The sequence below is a fragment of the Lycorma delicatula genome, chromosome 3, assembly GCF_047948215.1.
Source record: "Lycorma delicatula isolate Av1 chromosome 3, ASM4794821v1, whole genome shotgun sequence".
NCBI classification, from domain to species: domain Eukaryota; kingdom Metazoa; phylum Arthropoda; class Insecta; order Hemiptera; family Fulgoridae; genus Lycorma; species Lycorma delicatula.
Genome location: NC_134457.1, coordinates 38,129,631 through 38,152,387, shown reverse-complemented (window position 1 = coordinate 38,152,387; position 22,757 = coordinate 38,129,631). Strand labels below are relative to the sequence as shown.

The 22,757-nt window shown below is 28.9% G+C and overlaps 1 protein-coding gene across 1 annotated transcript in view; it reads right to left on the bottom strand.

The window, feature by feature from the left end:
* The window catches only part of LOC142320872 (uncharacterized), a 49,110-nt gene extending 26,790 nt beyond the window's left edge, over positions 1-22,320 (bottom strand). The window contains exons 1-2 of the mRNA XM_075358850.1: positions 22,190-22,320; positions 8,925-9,102 (exon numbers count right to left, since the gene is read on the bottom strand). Coding sequence (XP_075214965.1) covers positions 8,925-9,102; positions 22,190-22,207 — 196 coding nt within the window. The 5' untranslated portion in view covers positions 22,208-22,320. The remainder of the gene's footprint in view (positions 1-8,924; positions 9,103-22,189) is intronic.
* Between the last annotated feature and the right edge of the window lie 437 nt (positions 22,321-22,757).

The window sequence follows — 22,757 nt, the reverse complement described above, 5'->3', positions numbered from 1 at the left end:
TACTTTCCCTTTATAGCTATAGCTGCGATGTAGCAACAGCGATAGAGCTATAGCCGGGATAGAAAAATTAATATTTAACTGGTTTTCTGTAGATTTTATGTTTTCCAGTAAGTGATAATAAGTTATTTTTATTGATATGAGGGTATGGATGGAAATGTATAGATGCAGAAAAAGAAACGATTATATTTTTTAAAACGCAAAAAAGAATGTATTAAGTTTTGATTTATTGTAATTTTTTTTAGTTATAAAATACTATTTCTTTTTATTATTAGTGTTACTTTCATTGTAATAATATAACATTTTTTTATATGCTTTGCGGTTTTGCTGCATTAACCACACTAGGTTCATTGACTTTAAAAGTAACAAGTAGAAAGTTAATAAAAAGAAAATATAAAAAACTGAACCTTCAGTAAGGATTATATTTTACCATAGGAAATGATCTTTAATTCTTTATTTATTTGAAAATAATTTCAATTTATTTGAAGTAATAAAAGGTAACAGTGTGAAACCAGAATAACCAAACAGCTTTTAATAAAAATAATTTAATAAAAAAATCTAACATATTTTAACTATTATAATGATTTTTTTTTGAAAAATAATTTACGCTGGAAATTATCTTGCATTATTATCCATTCACTACTATTACAATTCATTACAAATAAATTATTTACATTTTATCTATCTGTATTAGGAGTAGGATACTGTAATAAGGCAGTATGTTTGTTTATATAATAAAAAAGAGCTTTTATTCTGATGGTACATAATAATATATTATATAGTTCACATCAGTAACGGCTAGGTATGCTACTTCATTATAAAATAAGCAATTACTCAGCATTTTCCTGGATGGATCAAAGAAAACCATTGGTAAAACCTTGGTCATAACTGCATAACAAAATACATATTTAATTATAATATAAAAAAAAGGATATGATAAAGTTTATATTAATTATTTAAAATATAAATCTATGAAATATTATTAAGGTAAAAAAATGAGGATACTTACTGTAATAGATAACTAAAAAGTAATTTACAATTCAGAAGGTTTAATGAAAATTATTTCAGTACATATTTATGTTCAACTTAAATGGGATACAGAAAAATAAGAATTAAAAAAGATTTAATTCATGTAATTTAAAAATTCATTGACAGAGTAATATTGCTTCAGTAAAACTAAATCTTTTAGTTGTATTTTAAATAAATTGGTGGGAATATTTTTTTTAAATGGTTCAGAAATTTATTAAAAATAACAACTAAAGCGTAATAATGCTCTTTCTCGTAAACCAAAATATTGCGTTGAGTTACAGAAAAACCATATTTTCTGGTTTAATAGATATTATTATTTTTAATAAATAAATAACATTCTTTATAGCAGAGATTGAAAATTCATAAATATGAATTTAACCACATAAGTTAAGATTTTTATCAGTATCTCTGTATTTTTAAAAGTAGCACAGACACTAATTGTAATCAAATAAGTTTCAAATTATTTATTATGAAACTGTCCGATAATACTTATGCATGATGATTTGAAGAAAAGAGATTGGTGGACTGTGAAAGCCATTTCAAAAACCAAGATATATCAAATAAAGATGCTTGAAAACTAAAATTCAAAACATATTCGCATAAATATATATTTATTTATTTATGTTTTATAGTATTATAAAACATAATACTATATTATATAGTGGTATGATATGGTCATAAATAACAATATTATGCATGAAAACTAGTTTACAGTTAAAAATAATTACATCACTAACTATAAAAAATATTAACAAAAAATAATTAAAAAACTTTTGAAGATAAATGTACATTTATAATTTTTAAGTCTTCAAGACGCTTAAGCAAATTTATAGATTTAAAATAGTGAATACCTCAATTTTAAAGTCAAAAGCCATTTGCAATTTTGTACTCAGTGACATTGGTAGGTTTACAAATGAGTTTATATTATAGATGTAAAAATACTTATACCTCGTGTGCTGCTTCTGTACACAGTTATGCGTTTTGTGAAATAATTATTTATTATTAATGGTTTTATTTTTGTTGAGATATTCAACTTAATAATTTGGAATATTTACTTTAATTAGATTGTATTGTAGTGCTTTTAAAGTTATATAATTAATTTTATTTATATTAAGAATTTTCTTGGAATAGTTAGTTAAGCAGGTCAAATATTCTCTTTAAAAAACCTTTAAATTTCAGCTGCTGTTTATCTGAGTCTTTCATAAAGTTTATATGACAAGTCATCTGATACTTTTCATCAAATTAATATGAAGTACGTATGTAAAATCACACAGCTCAAAACAATTTGTTTATTATTATAGGTTTTCAGGTAAGACAGATATTTTGCTGTGATTGCATGAGACAAGATCAAAGAGCCATACACCAGTGACTCATCATCTCTCTGTATGTGACTCAACATTACAATGCCGGTTTAAAGACAGCATTGGAAATCGGGGTGGCACAATCTTGAAGACTATTTGTGATTGCTGCTCAGGGATGGCAAAACACTTCAGGGATGGCTGCAAAGAAGATCCATTCCCACAATAGAAAGCCTTCTCACTCCATTCTTGACATGATGAGCCAACGTGATGCATGGATAGTGGAATAGCCTGCAATGTATAATTCTAATTGGCTAGGTGCCTTACTACCGTGTGTTCAATCCTTTTTCTTTTTTTTTTTAAGTGATGTTGAACATGGAGTAAGACATTCAGAAAATAGGATTCCATGGAAAAAATAAAGTCTTAAGGATAACACTCGGTGTTGTATTTGCCAGTTTTTTCAATTTATGAGGTTATCTGTATTTAACTTTATATCAAAGTTATGGGGGTTATCATCGTGTATAGAGTTCAAAGAGACAAATAGGAACACGTTTTTCTTTCCTTTTTCTTGAGGTTTGTTTCAGTTGCTACTGATCCAGTAGTAGCATCTACAGCAATAAGGACAGTTTTTTGCCTTGCGGTTCCTCCCAAACCCTTCTTGGCTGCACATGGAGCTAAAAGAAAATTATAAAAATTGAGTGCTACGGTTTGTGAAGGACAAAATTGACTATTTGTTTATCACAACACACAGTTCGTACCCCTATTTATCTATCTACATCCTTTTATCTCAAGAACTAAAGAAATACTACAAAAGAAAAGAAGATTTCATTGGACAAAAAAGAATGGAGATACCCACACATTTCCCTGTGACACAGTTTTCAGGACACAGACTTTTTGAGGTTACTGGTTGTAATTATTTACGACCGTCAAATAGGGAAAGCCAGGTAGGAAGAAGAAACTAAGGAACAAGAAGATCATCACCACGAAAATAGAGATAATTCCTACCAAAAGACTGGAAAAAGAAGATGAAGAAGAAATTACAATCGTAGTTCCTTTTTCCTCATCCATCAATCTAAGAAGCAGATTAAAATTCTGCTGGAGAGGCACAAGGATGTGAAGGCCATATTCTGTGGGAAATATATTCCCACAAAAAAATGTGGTTATACATTCATGGAAAAATTACCCATGATGAGAAATATGCCATACTTTTCATCATGGTAGCTAATTGAAAATGCAATAGTCATCTGTCAATATTACATGATGAAGTTTGCACTATATTCATCAGTTGCTTTACATTTTCCAAGAAAGTCACTCAGGAAAGTATATAGATGATAGTACACAGATATAAGTCTAAAAAAACTCAAGTACTCTCATACTATATTCAAGTAGCAAAAGAAATTTGAGTATTTGATTTAAATAGATAACATTAGCGATTTAAACATTTCATATCAAGGTGATATGAATGTTTTTTACAGTGTTTTTTGTTTAGATAAATTATGATTTCATCTTTCTAGATACATAACAGCCAAAGTATTAATGTATGGAGTTCTGAGAATCCTCACATTTGTCATGAATGACAATTCGTACTTTCAAAACATTGGGATTTGGTGCACGATTTTATGACAAAGGTTGATTGGATTCATCTTTTTAATTGTGCAGAAACATTAACTGGAGAATTTTATTCAGAGATTATTTCAAATTTGTAGCCTAGCTTAAAAGTGAAGTATGAAACTGCTGATTGCAAAGGCTAGTGCTGCTACAACCAGTGCGGTTGTAGAAGTGCAGATTGGCAGTGCACCAATCCAACTATGCAGTTGTTTTGTAAATTTTTCGATGACCATGTAATTTGCAGTGGACTATGGCCCCCATACTACTCCTACATGTCCCGGAGTCTTTGAGTGATACTGTTTTACAAGAAAAACCAGCACAGTTTAATGAATCAAAAGAAAATATCAATTAATTTCAGCATCTCTAACAACAGTTCAGCAACTCTAAGAAAAGTTACGCTGAACATGAAGAACCGAGTTGAGGCCTACATCAATGCTGAAGGTGAACATTTTGAACATTTATTGTAATATTTAAGAGGGGAAAAAATTAAAAACTAGACTGCTTAGTTTCCTTATAAGTATATTATTCTTGTAAAATGAAATAAATATAGTTTATTTTACATGTGGGTTGCTTGAGTCCATGAACATTCTATATTTCAAAATAACTATGTGAGGCCATGTTTTACTTCAGAGTAGTCATCAAACCATATTTTATTTTTAATTGAAACAGTTTTTATAAAAAGCAATGAATATAAAAATGAAAGCCCATTCTTTTATTATAGGTGTTTTTTTGATACTATGGATATGCTGCTTTTCACCTTTTAGACATAGTACTTCTTGTCTTTTTCAATTAGACCATGTATCAATATTTCATCCTATACTTATTCTTCATTTAGTGCATGGCCATTCTGTTCTTCTTATTCTTCTTCTAGTGAGATATCCTAAACAAAAGTTCTACAAGAATGTGAGTCTTCACACTCTACGGCAATTGTTTTTAAGATCCTTATTTAACTTCCCATTGAAATTTTTCTTCACTAACCATTTCTTGTTCTTTCCAAAATTTAAACATTACAAGTCGTTAGAAAAAAAACTCCGCTAAGAGTGTTTTGAAGCTGCCTATCTATTACCCAAACCTCTGATTCATAGGTTATAACACTTGATGACTACTACTTTAAACTTACTAAAATTTTAAATACAAAATGTTTGATTTCTTTATTACCCTGAACTACTTTACCCTTTGTATTACCCTTAACAAAGTAATTCCTTGTTAAGGGTTACAGGGTTATTACCCTTTGTGTTACTCTACTACTTTACAGATTTCTAAAGCTGAATGATTTTCTTCCTTGTTCTTTTTTATGTTTTTTAAATTATAAACACTATCATTTATTTGTAATTGTAATACCAAGATAATTGTATCCATCACAACCTCCAATGACACCATAATTTGTTATCATATCCTTCCTGATCCTACCAGTTGCCATATACTTTATGAAGTTTTTATGTACAACTCCGTAAAAGAGTTGTACATGACTAAGAGATTATATATATATTTTATATACGAGAGATATCTCTAAAGTAAAAACCGATGGAAAATTTCTTTCCTTAAGATTGGCGAGCCTGTGTCGTTCATGGCCATGCTAGTAAAGTACACACTGCATTGTTGTCTGTAAGTTGTCGCCGTTGTAGTATCCTTGATTACGTGTGAGGTATTACGTTATAAAATGAATAGGAAAATGGATGTTGCCGTCGACTGTGAAATACGTAGAGGCATACGTTTTTTAAACCATCAAAATTTTAAGCCGGCTTAAATTCATAGGCAGTTGGTTGCTGTGTACGGTAATATGTAATGAATGAAAGAAACATCCGAAAATGGTGTGAAAGGTTTAGAAATAACAGAATTAATATGCATCATGAAGAACGTTCGGGGAGGCACACGATAATCATCGAGGATTTGTTGAAACGTGTCGATCATGAAATTAGAAAAGATCATCGCTCAACGATTTCCAACCTGGCCCTTCTTTTTCCTGATGTCTCAAGAGCTGTTGTTGGTCGCATTGTTCACGACCATGCAGGCTTCAGAAAGGTTTGTGAATGTTGGGTGCCGCACGTCTTAATGGAACGTCACAAGAAATCCGAATAGGATCTGCTTTGGAAATTTTGATGCGCTACACAGAAAACGGTGAGTTCCTTAATTCAGTTGTTACCGGCAATGAAACATGGATTTCGTATTATACGCCAGAGAGAAAACGGCAGTTAAGTGAATGGCGTCATCCTCAAACACCAACCAGACCAACAAAGGTCAAACCACAGCCATTTGGACGCAAACTGATGGCTACAGTCTTTTGGGATATGTTTGGCATACTGCTGATTGATTTCATGCCACATGAAACGACTGTAAATGCAGAATCCTATTGCAAAACACTACGTAAGTTACGGCGCGCCATTCAAAATTGGCGACGTGGGCGGCTGACTGACAGTGTCGTCATGCTGCATAATAATGTTCGTCCACATGTTGCACGTCCGACACGTGATTTACTGAGAACATTTGGATGGGAAATTTATGATCACCCACCATACAGTCCAAACTTAGCAACTTCTAATTATCATTTGTTTGAGAAATTGAAAGAATTTTTGAGTGGCAAAAAATTTGCAAGTGACTATGAACTTAAAAATGCTGTTAATCAGTAGCTAAATGGACTGGCGAGGGTATATGACGAGGGTATATTGGAGCTGGTGTATTGCTATGATAAATGTCTTAATTCATGTGACGATTATATAGAGAAGTAGTATGAGATATGTAGTTTAAGAGAAATAAAAAATATTTATAAAGTTTTCAGATTAAATTTTTTTACAATGAAATGGTCTTTACTTTAGAGATAACCTCTTGTATATATTTTTTCAAGTCAATACCTCTTTCTTTCTACATGCCTTAACCATTTAATGCAGCTAATATCATCATCCCCTGTTCTTTGATAACTATTTGGTCATCTAATAAAAATAATATACATAAATGACTGCTTGATGTAAAAAGTATTTGTACTTTTTCATCCAGTTTTCCAGGATTCTTCTAATATGTAAGATATAGCATTATTAGGCATCCATGTGAATCATAAAATTGTTTGTTTAACTTGTTACTCAAACTTTAAAGAAAATTAGATGAATTTTTCAGTTATAAGAAACATACTTTTCTACCAACAGTACCAGGAAGAATATGCAGTTAATACATGATATTCTATTAAAATCGGCTGGTTGATAAAGTTAAAAAATAAAAGGTTTTTAAAACAGACAGGAAAATAATCTGGAACATTTGTACAAGAAAAATATTAAGGTTAGTAAATCACATATTAAATTATCCAGGGTTAGTTAATGTAATAATTGAAGGAAATATCTCTGTACAGTAGACAAAGATCACTGCATAAAAAAAATAATGATGTTGGGTGTAACAAAGACATTTAAATTAAAAGGTTAGAGCAGTTTAGAAAGGAATGAAGCGCATCAAATGAGTCAAATTACAAAAGAAAAAAACTTACATGATCTTCTTTTCTTTGAATTTAGTTCCATTCCCTTATTCTTGATTTAATTCCCATTGTCTTTCTTGATTCTTCATGTATTCTATTTTCATTTAATTATCTTCCCATTCACCGCCCCATGGAAAATAGGATGCAAAAGTATACTATTTGTTTGAAATAAAAATCAGTGAATTCTGTAAGTGAGAAAAATACACACTGTGCCAATAAAATAATGATGAGGATTCAAAGAGTCATAATTTTGGAATGTAGCATACAAAGACATGAAATATATGCCAAAATGAAGAGAAACTATCAAATTTTTGATAAGAGAATAACTTCTAGTACAAGTGCATGTGTGCTGCATTACAAGATCAATTGTTGAATGAAGATAGTTTGTCATCATGATTACGTGTGGAGGAAGGTTCAATGTATTTTTTGGCTTTCTGAGTTTCAGCAGGTTACACTTGTTAGGTGGAAATTCTGTTGTGTAGTTCACCACAAAAATTAATAAAAACTTGTTGATGGTTCAAACATAAGAGGAACAGAGTACTACAGCAGTCTCATGTAAGATGACCATTAGTGTCTAGCAAGATCACTGAAGTTATGCAAGCAAGTTATTTGAGTCACAAGAAAATATTAGTGCGAAAGTGTTCTGTAGTTAGGTATTCCAAGAATAACTATTCTTGTTAAAAAAGAACTACTATGATTTACTACTGGTTACAGAATTCAGTTATTATGTATAATTTATCTACACAACAAAACTGAACAATTTGAATTCACTACAGACATTCATTATAGGTTAGATTAGAATGGGCAGTTTTTAAACAAATTCATTATTCTTGATGAAGCTACATTTCATATTTTGGGAATAGTAAGTCATTTAATGCTCAGATATTGGATATTGAACTTTCACATGTCACTGTGGAACATTGTAATGCCCAAAAGTTAATGCATGATGCACAAATGAAAAAGATTAATTCATATTTTTTGCTAAAAGTACTGCTGGATATGTAAGAAGGGTATACAGTGTCTCAGACACCAGACAGCTTCATTTTCCAGTTAGTCAAAATATAGAGCTCCTCCATATGTTGTCACATTTGTATGGAATAACCTAAACAAAACATTTTCTCACGAGTGGCATGAACAAGAAGGGTGGATACCTGACCTCCACGCACTCCATATCTTAGCTTAAAGCATTTTAATTTGTGAAATTATTTTAACGATATACGTGTTCTCTGTTTAAATAATTTGGACCATTTTAAAAAAAAATCAGACCAATGAAGATGTTTCATCTAACTTATTGGTGGATGTTATTGTTGCGTATGGCAAGTGGATGAATATAATTTTGATATCTGAAGGGCAAATAAAAGAATGGAATTTAATTCTACCTAAAAGATAAGATTCTTGTTTTGTATTTCAATTATAAAAATTTATCTGTCACATTTATTTGCTATTTAAATAATGTAATATGTTGTTAATTAAAATATAATTGATATTTTATAATGATTAATAAATATATGTATTAATATTTATTTTTCTTCTACCTTTATCATGGTTTGAAGAGGCTTCATCCTGATCCATAGAATGTTGTTTTAGAGCATGCAAAAATTTGTGAAATGATTTTATATCTTCATTAGCTGCTTTTATAAATTTATAATCCTTTTGACCCCATTCTTTGCTATAAGCCAATGAAATAAATATTGTCAGATAAGAAGTAATAACCTGAAAACAGAATCATACATAATTTTTTTATAATTACATACATCTTAATTTAATGTATTTATTATAAGTCTTAGTTCAGGAAAAGAATATGTGTTTATTTGTGTTATGTAAATCCAGAACTGATGTATTCATGTTCTCCTGAAGTAGGTATTAAACGATTCATTTCAGTTAGCAAAAGACACCAGGTAAAAGCAGAAAAAATGGCAAATGATATATATTATATCTCTAAATCAACAATCAGGAAGTGAGTGTCTAAGTCAATTAATATTGGATTTTAAATATCTTTTTCCATGTTTTAGTGTTGAAAAAATATATAAAAGTTTTCATTCTTTATTAACATTCTGTGCATATATGTTTCTTACCTAGGGAATATTGCATTTGTGAAATTAAAAAAATCCATTGAGGAAGGTGTGATGGCTACACAGTTAAGGCAACAAAAAATAGTTATAAAGGTTACAAAAAATATATTTTCTCAGAAATAACTATGAATGTTTGTAAAGAGTAATAAACTGTATAAGTTTACCAATTACTAATTCAATAAATTTGAAGATCAAAGAATAAAAAAAATATGAAAATTACAATGAAGAAGTAATTTAAAATTAAAGTACTTAAATCGGTAAAAACTTTTAAGAAAAGTATTTTACAACTGGTATTGGAAAAAAGAAAAAAACAATAATAAATGTTATGAATTAACAAAAAATAGTGCAAAAAATGAAATTAACAGTCAAAAAGAAAATTATACAAGTAACTCACCTAATAAAAGAATAAACATTTAGATAATTTTTTCTCACTTTCTAGATATTTTCAGAATATAGCAAAACAAAAAAATTACTCACAGAATGCAATAATGACCAAGGTATAAGTAAGATTATATTTGTTAATGGGAAATTGCCCTTTGTTTTAATATATCAAATGGTATTTGATATTTTAAAGTGAAGGAGTATTCCTGACCATTTAGTGGAGGTGATAAGGAGTAATAATGTAATAACTTTCAGATGTGTATGACAGTGTTTAATTTATATATATGTGGATAAAGTTCTTTAGAAATGGACAAATTGTTTACGTAAGTGTAGTTATGACTTTAAGAAGAGAAGCATCCTTACTTTTTATTTGCTGGTGACCAAATTGTATCTTATGAAGGCACTCTGCAATAGGCAATATTACTTTTCCAGCTTTAGTGAAATATGCTGCTACAGAAGCTATAGCTATAACAGGAAAGTATACAGATTGGTAAAAAAAAAAATATCTAAAAATTTTTTTTTTTAAGTTTCGTACATTGAGAAGATTTTTTTTTAACAAAAAAATATATTTAAATAAATTGTAAATATCTGTGGAAAAAATCTTATTCCCAAATCCAAAAAATCTATTTTTATCAGATAGATATTTATGTGTATGTATGTATGTTTTTATGTTGGCCCGTATTTTGTCGTAGATGTAAAATTGTAATTTTTGATAGCTGTTATTCTTTAGTATTTCTTGAAAAAAAAAATTAGTTAGAAATTTTCTCCCCTTTCTAGAAAATTATAACTTTGTTTATTTAGAATTATGGGTGTATCTTTGTATTTTTTAAACAATTAATTTTTTTAAAATTTATTATCATCATTTAGGGATTATTCTCTTAAAAATTAATTTTATCCAAATACTTCATCTTGAATATGGGTGCCCCCAAACTGAAAAAAAACTTTCTGACTGTACCAGAAATTCTTTTTCTTATGGGCATAGCATGTAAAGATTTGAAGTTTTATTTCAGCGAAAACAGCTTCAACCCTTTTCCAATTTTGCAATAATTTAATACATTTTCCCCCTACCCCAAAAGTAGTATTGGTCTACCAATTTTTCTGGTGTAACCAGAAAGTTTTTTCAAAAATGAATTACATAAATTGATGTAGCCAGGAGAGTTATGCAATTCATTAGCAGTTTTTTTTCTTTTTTAAACTGACTATAATATTGGGAAGAGATGACTGTATATTTCACTAACAAAAATCAAAGTTATGGCTTTTACATTAGCCCACTAGATTAATGATCATTCAGTCTGGCAAATCAGCTGTTTTTAATTTTTGGATGTGCCATCCTGGACATCATTGTATTGACAATAAGGTAGAGCAGTTCAATAAAATAACTGGCCCAGTGACAAATTTTACTGTTCATTAAATATAAAGGTGAAAGTAAAATGAGAAACCCTCCTAAAACTTTATAAAGTAATATTGATTCCTGAATCATTTTATTTTATTTTTTATTTTTAAGGGAGTCACGGACAGTGGTATCTACTCATAGGCAAAGACTACAAAGTGCAGTGATGAGGTTCTTAAGAGCTGTTACAGGATATAAATTTATTTATTTAATTTATTACATACATATTTTTCTTATAGAGACTTATTGCTTCAACACCTCCCTCAATCAATTTTTTTAAAATTTCATGGCACAATATTTCCTGGGCCAGTAACACATATACAAAGAACGTTAATAAAGTTCGGAAACCCTTATAAATTTGACCTCTTGAATAATTAATTCTACAGCTGATTGAATTAATTAAATCTTTCATAAATTCGAACTGTAAAATGAAATTAAAATTTATCCAGTTTATCTTTCTTTTTTTTTATTGCATTTATTTCACCTAATTTCAAACAAGATGTATTCTGATGCCTAGAGGCTTTTTTGTTTGTTTACTGTATTGTAATGCCTGAAATTTGCTTTTATTGAGATGCTCTCTTTGTTTCTTTGTTGTATCTTTTATTATTTTATATAACAATTCTATTTTTCTTATTTTTGTTTGATGAGCTTGTTTGATGGGAAGTTGAGGAGGATGAAATGGGAGAAACAATACTGAGATCTGAATTTAAGAGAGCATTAAAAGATTTAAATGGCAGAAAGGCTCCTGGAATAGACGGAATACCTGTAGAATTACTGCGCAGTGCAGGTGAGGAAGCGATTGATAGATTATACAAACTGGTGTGTAATATTTATGAAAAAGGGGAATTTCCGTCAGACTTCAAAAAAAGTGTTATAGTAATGATACCAAAGAAAGCAGGGGCAGATAAATGTGAAGAATACAGAACAATTAGTTTTAACTAGTCATGCATCAAAAATCTTAACTAGAATTCTATACAGAAGAATTGAGAGGAGAGTGGAGGAAGTGTTAGGAGAAGACCAATTTGGTTTCAGGAAAAGTATAGGGAAAAGGGAAGCAATTTTAGGCCTCAGATTAATAGTAGAAGGAAGGTTAAAGAAAAACAAACCAACATACTTGGCGTTTATAGACCTAGAAAAGGCATTTGATAACGTAGACTGGAATAAAATGTTCAGCATTTTAAAAAAATTAGGGTTCAAATACAGAGATAGAAGAACAATTGCTAACATGTACAGGAACCAAACAGCAACAGTAACAATTGAAGAACATAAGAAAGAAGCCGTAATAAGAAAGGGAGTCCGACAAGGGTGTTCCCTGTCTCCGTTACTTTTTAATCTTTACATGGAACTAGCAGTTAATGATGTTAAAGAACAATTTAGATTCGGAGTAACAGTACAAGGTGAAAAGATAAAGATGCTACGATTTGCTGATGATATAGTAATTCTAGTTGAGAGTAAAAAGGATTTAGAAGAAACAATGAACGACATAAATGAAGTCCTACACAAGAACTATCGCATGAAAATAAACAAGAACAAAACAAAAGTAATGAAATGTAGTAGAAATAACAAAGATGGACCACTGAATGTGAAAATAGGATGAGAAAAGTTTATGGAGGTAGAAGAATTTTATTATTTGGGAAGTAGAATTACTAAAGATGGACGAAGCAGGAGCGATATAAAATGCCAAATAGCACAAGCTAAACGAGCCTTCAGTAAGAAATATAATTTGTTTACATCAAAAATTAATTTAAATGTCAGGAAAAGATTTTTGAAAGTGTATGTTTGGAGTGCCGCTTTATATGGAAGTGAAACTTGGCCGATCGGAGTATCTGAGAAGAAAAGATTAGAAGCTTTTGAAATGTGGTGCTATAGGAGAATGTTAAAAATCAGATGGGTGGATAAAGTGACAATTGAAGAGGTATTGCGGCAAATAGATGAAGAAAGAAGCATTTGGAAAAATATAGTTAAAAGAAGAGACAGACTTATAGGCCACATACTAAGGCATTCTGGAATAGTCGCTTTAATATTGGAAGGACAGGTAGAAGGGAAAAATTGTGTAGGCAGGCCACGTTTGGAATATGTAAAACAAATTGTTAGGGATGTAGGATGTAGAGGGTATACTGAAATGAAACGACTAGCACTAGATAGGGAATCTTGGAGAGCTGCATCAAACCAATCAAATGACTGAAGACAAAAAAAAAAAAGGGCTTCTTTACCTAACTCAATTTGGATTATTTCTCCCAGATATTTAAATTTATTGACAACTGATTTTTCTGTATTTGGTATTTAGAGACTTGGGGGGAGTCTTTGATATTGATCATGAATTCTGTCTTTTAAAGTAATTTTTTAGTTTTAAAGTAAAGTAATAAATTAAAGTTAATAATAAATTAAAGTTAAGTAGTAAAGTAATTTTTACTTTCTCTCCAATTTCTTTTAAGTTGTTTACTTGTTGTGCTGTTCTTTTGAAATTCTCTAAAAAAGTAGCATCGGCAAAGACTAGGCAGGTTATTCCTATTCCTTTCAATTTCAGTCCCAATTATATTTGATGGTGAGTTCCAGTTTTTCAACCTTTTTCCCCATTATTTTATTACTTTCTTTAGGGCACAGATAAAAAAAATTGGTGAAAAACTATCTCCTTGTCTTACTTTATTTATTTTTTTATTTTTTCTCAGAGTTGTCCCATCAGTCTTACTCTGGATCTTTTGTTTAGTCTGTATAATTATGTTAAAATCTGTTTTGGGATCCATACTGAATTCTTCTAAGATGTTAAATAAGGAAATTCTATCGGATGACTTATGTACCTTAAGATGGTTAAGTAGTTTTATCTTTTGCCATTCCATCCCTTATATTGTTTTGAGTCTCCACATTAGTTCGGCACAAGATCTTTTCTGAATCTCCTTGGCATTCTCCCAGTTGTTTTTTACAGTTTGTTTCATTCTATTTAAAATGCATTTAAAAGAATGTCACAAGTAAGAGGGAAATCTCTCTATAGTTATATACATCTGTTTTATCTCCTTTTGTATGTAGTGAGTTTATTAGTGCATTTTTCCAATCTTGTGCAATTTTTTCAGTTTTGCACATTTCTTCTAGAATATTCTTCAGCTCTTCTCTTACTTGTTTTGGTGATTCTTTTCATACATCTGCTTCGATCAAGTCATAACCTGCTGTCGTGTTCTTTAATTTTAATGAATTTTTTTCACACACGCTGCCTGCGCTGTGAATCTATGTTAATTTTTATAACAGTATTTAACAAAAATTCATTGTTAAATGTTTGCAGTATAAAATAAAAATGGCAGTTAAAATTCTCTTTATGGTTTTACGGTAGATTAAGGAAGTCTAATTTCTAAAATTAAACTCTTTTTTTCATTTGTTGGTATTGGAGTTGCTTAATAGTAAGTTATTAAGAAAATTACTTTTAAAGTTAAGTTATAAAACTGATCTCTTGAGAAAATAATTCCATTTTACAATTACAGTGTATGCAAATATGCTGTATTAACTTTTCAGCCATTATAAGAAAGAGACTATGAAAATTATTAAAAAAAAAAAATATACAGATATTATTTTTAGATATTAGAGCTGTTGTTATTAAAATAATTATTTTGTTTTACGTTTTTAATATAATTTTTTATTTATATTTTAATTATGCCTACAAAAATCTATCTGTATCATAAAACTCTTAGGTGAGACGCTTGTTAAAGATACGAATTCAGAAAAATGAGACATAAAGAGGGAATGAGCTAGGGTTCTCTTGAATGAGGGAATATTTTATATCCTTGTTTTTCTTATTAATAATTTTTTTTTAATTTCCTATTTTATTTTCTCCTTTTTTACTATATTAGGAAAAATATTGGTTTATCTAAATTATTGAAGAAAATACTTTAATCATTAAAATTAAATCAAGTTATATATTGTTGTACGAGTAATATAAAAATTAAATACTAAGTATTGATGAGAAAAAAATGAAAATATTATGACAATATAATTTTTGGAATAAAGATTTCCCACTTAAATAATACAGAAAGACATTACAAAAGAAAAAAAACAAGATGAGATTCTCATACAAAATGAAGAAAAATCATCAAAATCGGTCCATTTAATGAAGAAAAAAGCTGGAAACAGAGTTATAATCATCACTTTCCGGGTACTGAAACTGAAGCTGTGTTTCGAATATTGGTTGATTTTTCATATGATTTCAAAATTATCTCTTGTGGTTGTTTTCATTTTAACTATTACTTTAAAAACATAAATTCAAATTATATTTAAAAAAATTTAGTATATTTTATTATAAAATAAAATTATACTCTTGATGATTCTGAAGCACGGATGTATAATTATAATACTGAGAGAACTTGATTTAAGCAATTTAAAAAATTCATTGGAAATATTTACTAATTAAGGTCAATTATTCGAAGGTCAAACAAATTTTCATGATTTGTTTTGATAGACAATTTTACTAACAGCGTATCTATGTGATTATTTTAAACGCGAATTACTTTTATATTGATTTTTGATGAATGAGTAATGATGAGTAATATAAAATAATTATATTATATTGAGCAATAAACCGGTCAACATACATAATAAGTACGTATTTACATCCATCCTTAGGAGTTTTTCAATGGTAAAATCGAGGTTTTTTTTGGTTCATGAAACGTCAAAATCTGCATAATTAGACCCGTTTAGCATACTTTCCTTTATATAGTACAGTATATAGTTATACAGTATAAAAATATAACCGAGAAATTAACGATGTTAAAATTATTTTTAAAGAGATAAAATGACATACAAGTTTTAGCCTGTGCTAAAGTTGTTTTCCTAAGATATTACAAATGTTGTATTACGTAAATACATCAAATGACAACGTTGTGTTTTGAAACAAATACTTATCTCTTCCCAGTGATTAATATTTACTAAGATATTGATCTCAATATTTCAATTAATGATAGATAAAAAAAATTAGTTCGTCAGATTAATATTGTCAAAGGTTCGAAAACTTTTTAAAAAGTAAGTTTTTAGGGGAGATAATTCTTTTTTTCAAAAATTGTTTAGATTTTAAAGAATGAATTCGATGGTATTATTTTTTGTTATGCTAACATAACGCACAAATAACTTTTTTGTAAAATTCCAATCTCGTTTGAAATACCTTGTTAAGACCTGTGATTTGGTCACAGAGTTCGTTAGAACTTCGTCGGTAAGAGACGACGAACAACGAACTACGTTTACAGTTCTAAAAATGACTTAACCTAACAGTGAAATGAAAATGAGGAAAAAAATAATCGTGAAAACATTATATTTCAGTTCAATTAGATTAGTAATAAAGAATACTTTCAAAAAAATACATCGAATGTTGTTAGACAACGTTTTTTTTTCCATTTGATGAACCGCGGGACTCAAATATGTCATTTTATTCATTTTTTTAATGTACCTTTACGAATCGCGCCGCTAGATAGCTGTACTTGATGGTACTAGGTAGAGTACAAAAACTTGATGATGTACTAGAAATAATAAAATTTAAAAGAAAATATACTACAGGTTGTTTTAATAGTAAATGCTGTTACGGAAATGAAAGTATTGAAGATGAAACAATTTTATTAATCCTCATTACTTTAAAAAAAAAAAGTATTAGTTTATAAGATATTATACTAGTTTTATTAAAAAAGGAATAAATAAAACAGAAATAAATTCGGTTAGTAAAATCGAATTTAACCATAAAAATCTAGGGTTACACTTACAAAGTAATAAGTGCAAAATTACATAACTGATTTTCGATTGGTAAAGGTCCATTGTATTATTTTTATTAAAACAGGAAAAATATGATACCAAGTGAATTATATGACTATCAGCCAAAAAAATTGGCCGTGAATTTCAGTTTGTTTTTCTAATTCATTAAATTCCAATAATAAATCCATAAGATAACAATCACTAATTCAAAAAAAAAAAAAAAAAATTAAAAATTACAATGAAATTGTAAACTGTACGGTAAGAGTCTCACACATATCATTTCTTCCGCTCAAAAAACAAAAATGTCAGTAACATAAATAAAACTGTTTTTAACAAAACAATATTGACATCAAAAAAAGGAAAGACAGTACATTTCTATTATCAAAATCTGTTATTAATTTAGAATTTTCTATAAAAAAAATACATGTTAAATATATGTAATAGATGATAAATATACAATAATAGATAATATACAATTTTTAAGCGTTCTATATAATAATAAAAAAATAGAAAAAATAGTTACAAAACTCTTACCGGCCCGATTTCATTTATTAAACAACAAATAACCATAAGAAATGTATTATTTCTGCAAATGTGATATGGATTACATATAAATGAAATCGGGCCGGTAAGAGTTTTGTAACAAATTTTTCAATTTTTTGCTTATTATATGGAAAGCTTAAATAAACATTGTTTACTATCTATTATTGTATATATATTGTCTATTACGTTTATTTAATATTACGTTTAGTATAGTACTAATACTAATAGTATAGTATAGTATACTAATAGTATAGTATAGTACTATACTAATACTAATAGTATAGTACGTAATATTACGTTTATTTAATATGTATTTTTTTTAAAGAAAATTCTAAATTAATAACAGATTTTGATAATAGAAATGTAGTGTCTTATTTTTTTTGATATCAGTATCGTTTTTATAAAAGCAGTTTTATTTATATTACAGAAATTTATTTATGAGCCGTAGAAATATCTGTGAGACTCTTACCATACGGTTTACAATTTCATTGTAGTTTTTTTGGATACTATATTACCAATTAAGTAGGAGAAGACCAATTTGGTTTCAGAAAAAGTATAGGGACACGGGAAGCAATTTTAGGCCTCAGATTAATAGTGGAAGGAAGATTAAAGAAAAACAAACCAACATACTTGGCATTTATAGACCTAGAAAAGGCATTCGATAACGTAGACTGGAATAAAATGTTCAGCATTTAAAAAAAAATTAGGGTTCAAATACAGAGATAGAAGAACCATTGCTAACATTTACAGGAACCAAACAGCAACAGTAATAATTGAAGAACATAAGAAAGAAGCCGTAATAAGAAACGGAGTTCGACAAGGATGTTCCCTGTCCCCGTTATTTTTTAATCTTTACATGGAAATAGCAGGTAATAACGTTAAAGAACAATTTAGATTCGGAGTAACAGTACAAGGTGAAAAACATAAAGATGCTACAATTTGCTGATGATATAGTAATTCTAGTTGAGAGTAAAAAGAATTTAGAAGAAACAATGAATGGCATGGATGAAGTCCTACGCAAGAACTATCGCATGAAAATAAACAAGAAATTTGTTCTGTATAAGTTGTGAGATTACATTAGTTAGGTGTCAACCGTTAACCCACCGGGTTGGTCTAGTGGTTAACGCGTCTTCCCAAATCAGCTGATTTGGAAGTCGAGAGTTACAGCGTTCAAGTCCTAGTAAAGCCAGATATTTTTACATGGATTTGAAAAAAAGGTCGTGGATGCCGGTGTTCTTTGGTGGTTGGGTTTCAATTAACCACACATCTCAGGAATGGTCGAACTGAGAATGTACAAGACTTAACACTTCATTTACACTCATACATATCATCCTCATTCATCCTCTGAAAAATTATCTAAACGGTAGTTACCCCTCCGGTAACTACCGTTTAGATAATTCTATTCTGTTTATTCTAAACAGGAAAAAGAAAGAAAAAGGTGTCAACCGTTGCCGCTAGTACCGCGAATTAAAAATGGTATGCGTCCGCGCTTTAGTTAGAATCATTGAATTAAATAAACGAAAAAATATTATATTCCAATAAAATGATTAATATTTTTAATTAAGTTGTGTGTGTAAACTGTGCATCAGAAACAACCCACATTTGGAGGACTTTCCCGGAATGCTGCTTTAGCCGCGTGGTGGGAAAGTCCTGCAACTGTGTTTTCAGCTTTTTTTGTTAATTCTGATGTCCTAAATCAGCCTCTTAAGTTTGGCTGACACCTGGGATACCTTGCATATATATTTATATAAGAAAAAGTATGGTGATGTCAAAAAATCAGTTATTCGGTTTTTGACACATTTCAACCGTTTCAAATCGTAAGGAGTCCAGCAAGATCAAGTAAACAGAAATTTTCTTGGACTGTCCCGGGACATTCTGTCGGAAAAAAGAAAACGAAAAGTATGGGTACCGTGACGCTTCATATCGATGGAATTGAAAATCAGACCAAAACTAGTATATATATATACCGCCAAATATTCGTGCTAAATTTAAACTTCTTAAGTCAACGGACTTTCGAGATATGAGATTAAAACTCTTTTGAAATGTAACTGATTATCCACCCACCCCGAAATCCGATTGATTAAAAAGTTTGGAGTTTTAAATAACTTAATAAGTTCTTTCATCGTATTAAAGCTCAATTTTTTACGACCTCTATTCAAAAACTAAAAAGTTTAAAATGGCGAAAACTAACCTCCCCCTTTTAATTCTTCCCAAAATTTAATACCCCATGCATAGATATTTTTTAAGTAATTTTCAAAAAAATTATTTTAAAGCATACGACGCTATTAAACAAAATGTAGGCCAACACGTGAATACATCTTACTGAAATCTCTATTTCTTTCAGTTTTTTTAAAATGATTTTTTGATCATCGTGTCGTCAAATGTTGATATTCACGAAAAACTCGTCATGGAAATTTCGGACCAAATGCTATACTTTCCCTTTATAGCTACAGTTGCTATGTAGTAGCAGTAAGGATATAACGTAAAAAAAAAAAGTTATATCCCTTTAAATAGGACTAATAGTTAAATTAATTTATACAAAAAATGAATGTATTTTACATAAGATATCTTATAATATTTTTACTTCAGCGTCGTTTTATTTTTCGTACAGAATTTGTTGATAAGTCAAGTAATTTCAAATCAATAATTATCTATCCTGGATTATTACTAAATTTATTCATAAAATTGAAGTAAATCTCATAAAATACATATTAATACCTACGGAAAAGTTGCATTTTATAAAAAAAATAAATAAATATAATAAAAAAAAAAAAAAAAAAAAAAACAGTAAAATTTCTATTCCCTTAAGATATATTTAATATTTAATTTTTGCTTGGGTTAATACGTTTTAACCAAAACCGCAGTAGCACTTATATGGGGAACTTTCTTCAGTGAAAGACAAAGCAGGACTTCAGAACCATGTGGCTCATTAGTATAAATTTGTACTTTGATTTCTGTCCTGTTTAAAAAAAAAACTGTAAAGCCCGTCAGAACTCGAAACGAAGGGGTTGGTGTGGCGACCTGTAACTTCACAAGGTGGGTGTCTTCCCCCTACGGGGTTGGTATGTCCTGTTTTAAAGTTATTATTTTATGAATTAACTCTTTATATAAATTATTTGAAAAGAATTATTGAGTTAAATTTTATCAAAATTTAGTCCATTTTACCTAATAGGATGACTTTTTCAAGGCCTTAGAAAGTTGGTACAACGGGTACAACTCTACCCGTACTATTTATTTTTAAATAAATAGTTTTTTATGTCTAGCATTATCATTTCCAGCTTTTTAAAAAAGTTTTTATCGATTCATTTATTAAAAGGTAGAGTAATTTATCCATTCTCTTATCAGTTATAAGTAAAAATTCAACAGTGATTGAAGGATGAAACTTTTGTACAAAATATAGAATGAATTTCGAGAAAATTAATCATGTCTAGTATTAATACGAAATAATTAACTAAGGAATTAATAAAAAGAGTTTACAATATTGAGTTCAATTTAAATTAAACTATTTATCTACCTATGGTAATAAGTTATTCATAGAACACATAAAAAATTATCGTAATAAAGGTTTATTATTTATATATTTAATATCAGAATGACGTTCATATTTTATTTTACTTTTTTACAAAATTATTAGGGGGATTAATAAATGTACTACGTACAAAAATCTACTAAGTTATTTGGTGACTATAGTCAGCTAATACCAAACAACTGGGGAAAATATACAAAATTAACTAGGTAAAAATAAATTGTAGAATAAAATTAGAATGGAAATTATATTATTTTTTAAACATCTAGAAATATAATTTAAAAAAAAATAAATAAAAAAAATAATAAAAAATATATTTTCATATTTCTTTAATTTGGTTTAATGTTGCTAACAATTGATGCCGCAGATTAAGAAACGACAACGTTCCAAATTGCAGCATCTTAACGAACCACGCTTTTAACTTGCCCCGCTCAAATTCTTTCGACTTTAAACTGAGTGTAACTCAAGAATGACTCAACCAATCTTCATAAAATCTTCACATGCACAACTTTAAATACACTACTACAACACATGTAAATTTCAATGAAATAGGATCAAGTTATTTTGGAAATATATATATATATATTATAAGTTTAAGGAAACCCCAATTTACAATTTAAGTGATTGGTATTTTCATACTCCTCATATTTCAAAACTAAAGAAAACTCATTTTCACTCCCCCACTCCCATCTTATGACCGAAAGTAGTACCGTACTTTGTTTTTGAAAATTCAGTGAAAAATCTTATTAAAATCGAAACGTATAAATAAATACAAATTTAATTAAATTAAACTTTTATGTATGAATTTGTTGATGCGATTCTTTTTTCTATCAGTTACTTAAAATTACGTACAAATAAATAAATCAAATACTAACTGCTTAAATGAAATCTGATCAAATTGATTTCACCTTATCTAAATCATTTATAAGCCATATGTAGCCTATTTGTTTTGTTTTTGATTTTTCTAACAATTATTCTTATAGTAGACTTGATAACGATATAAAAAAAGTAGTGTATCGATTTGGATTAAAAGCTAAAATCGAATTAGTGAATTAATTTTTTTTACCGACGAATAGATAAAAAAAAAATAAATAAAAATAAAGCGAGTTATAAAAGAATTGGAGCAGTTCTAAAGTGAGTTGTGTAATCATATAAATTATTTGTACTCACTGGAAAATGTAGAATCATGACTTGAGCCAAGAGTTAACATTTACAAATACAACTATAAGTTAGACTGATCAGTCGGTGTTAATATAATACGATACAACGAACACTTCGGTGCAGTGTTAACTGTGTTAATACAGTTATTTGTTTCTTAGACCACTCTTCTGGAACCGACATTACGTAACAACAGACTATTATTAACTTAACTGAATATATATATAGCTTTTCATTTCACTCTTCATTTGTTATTTCCATATTATTAATGAAAGTAATAATTATAAACGAAGCATGTTATCGATTACATATTCATCGACATGTATCTATAATCTTCGTTCTATTTCAAATCCTATATAAATCCAAAAAAATTACAATGAAATTGTAAATTGTACGGTAAGAATATCGCAGATATCATTTCTTACGCTCAAAAAACAAAAATTTCTGTAATATAAAACTGTTTTTAACAAAACGATACTGATATCAAAAAAAGGTTAACAAACTGATACTGATATCAAAAAAGGTAAGACACTACATTTCCATTATAAAAATCTGTTATTAATTTAGAATTTTCTTTAAA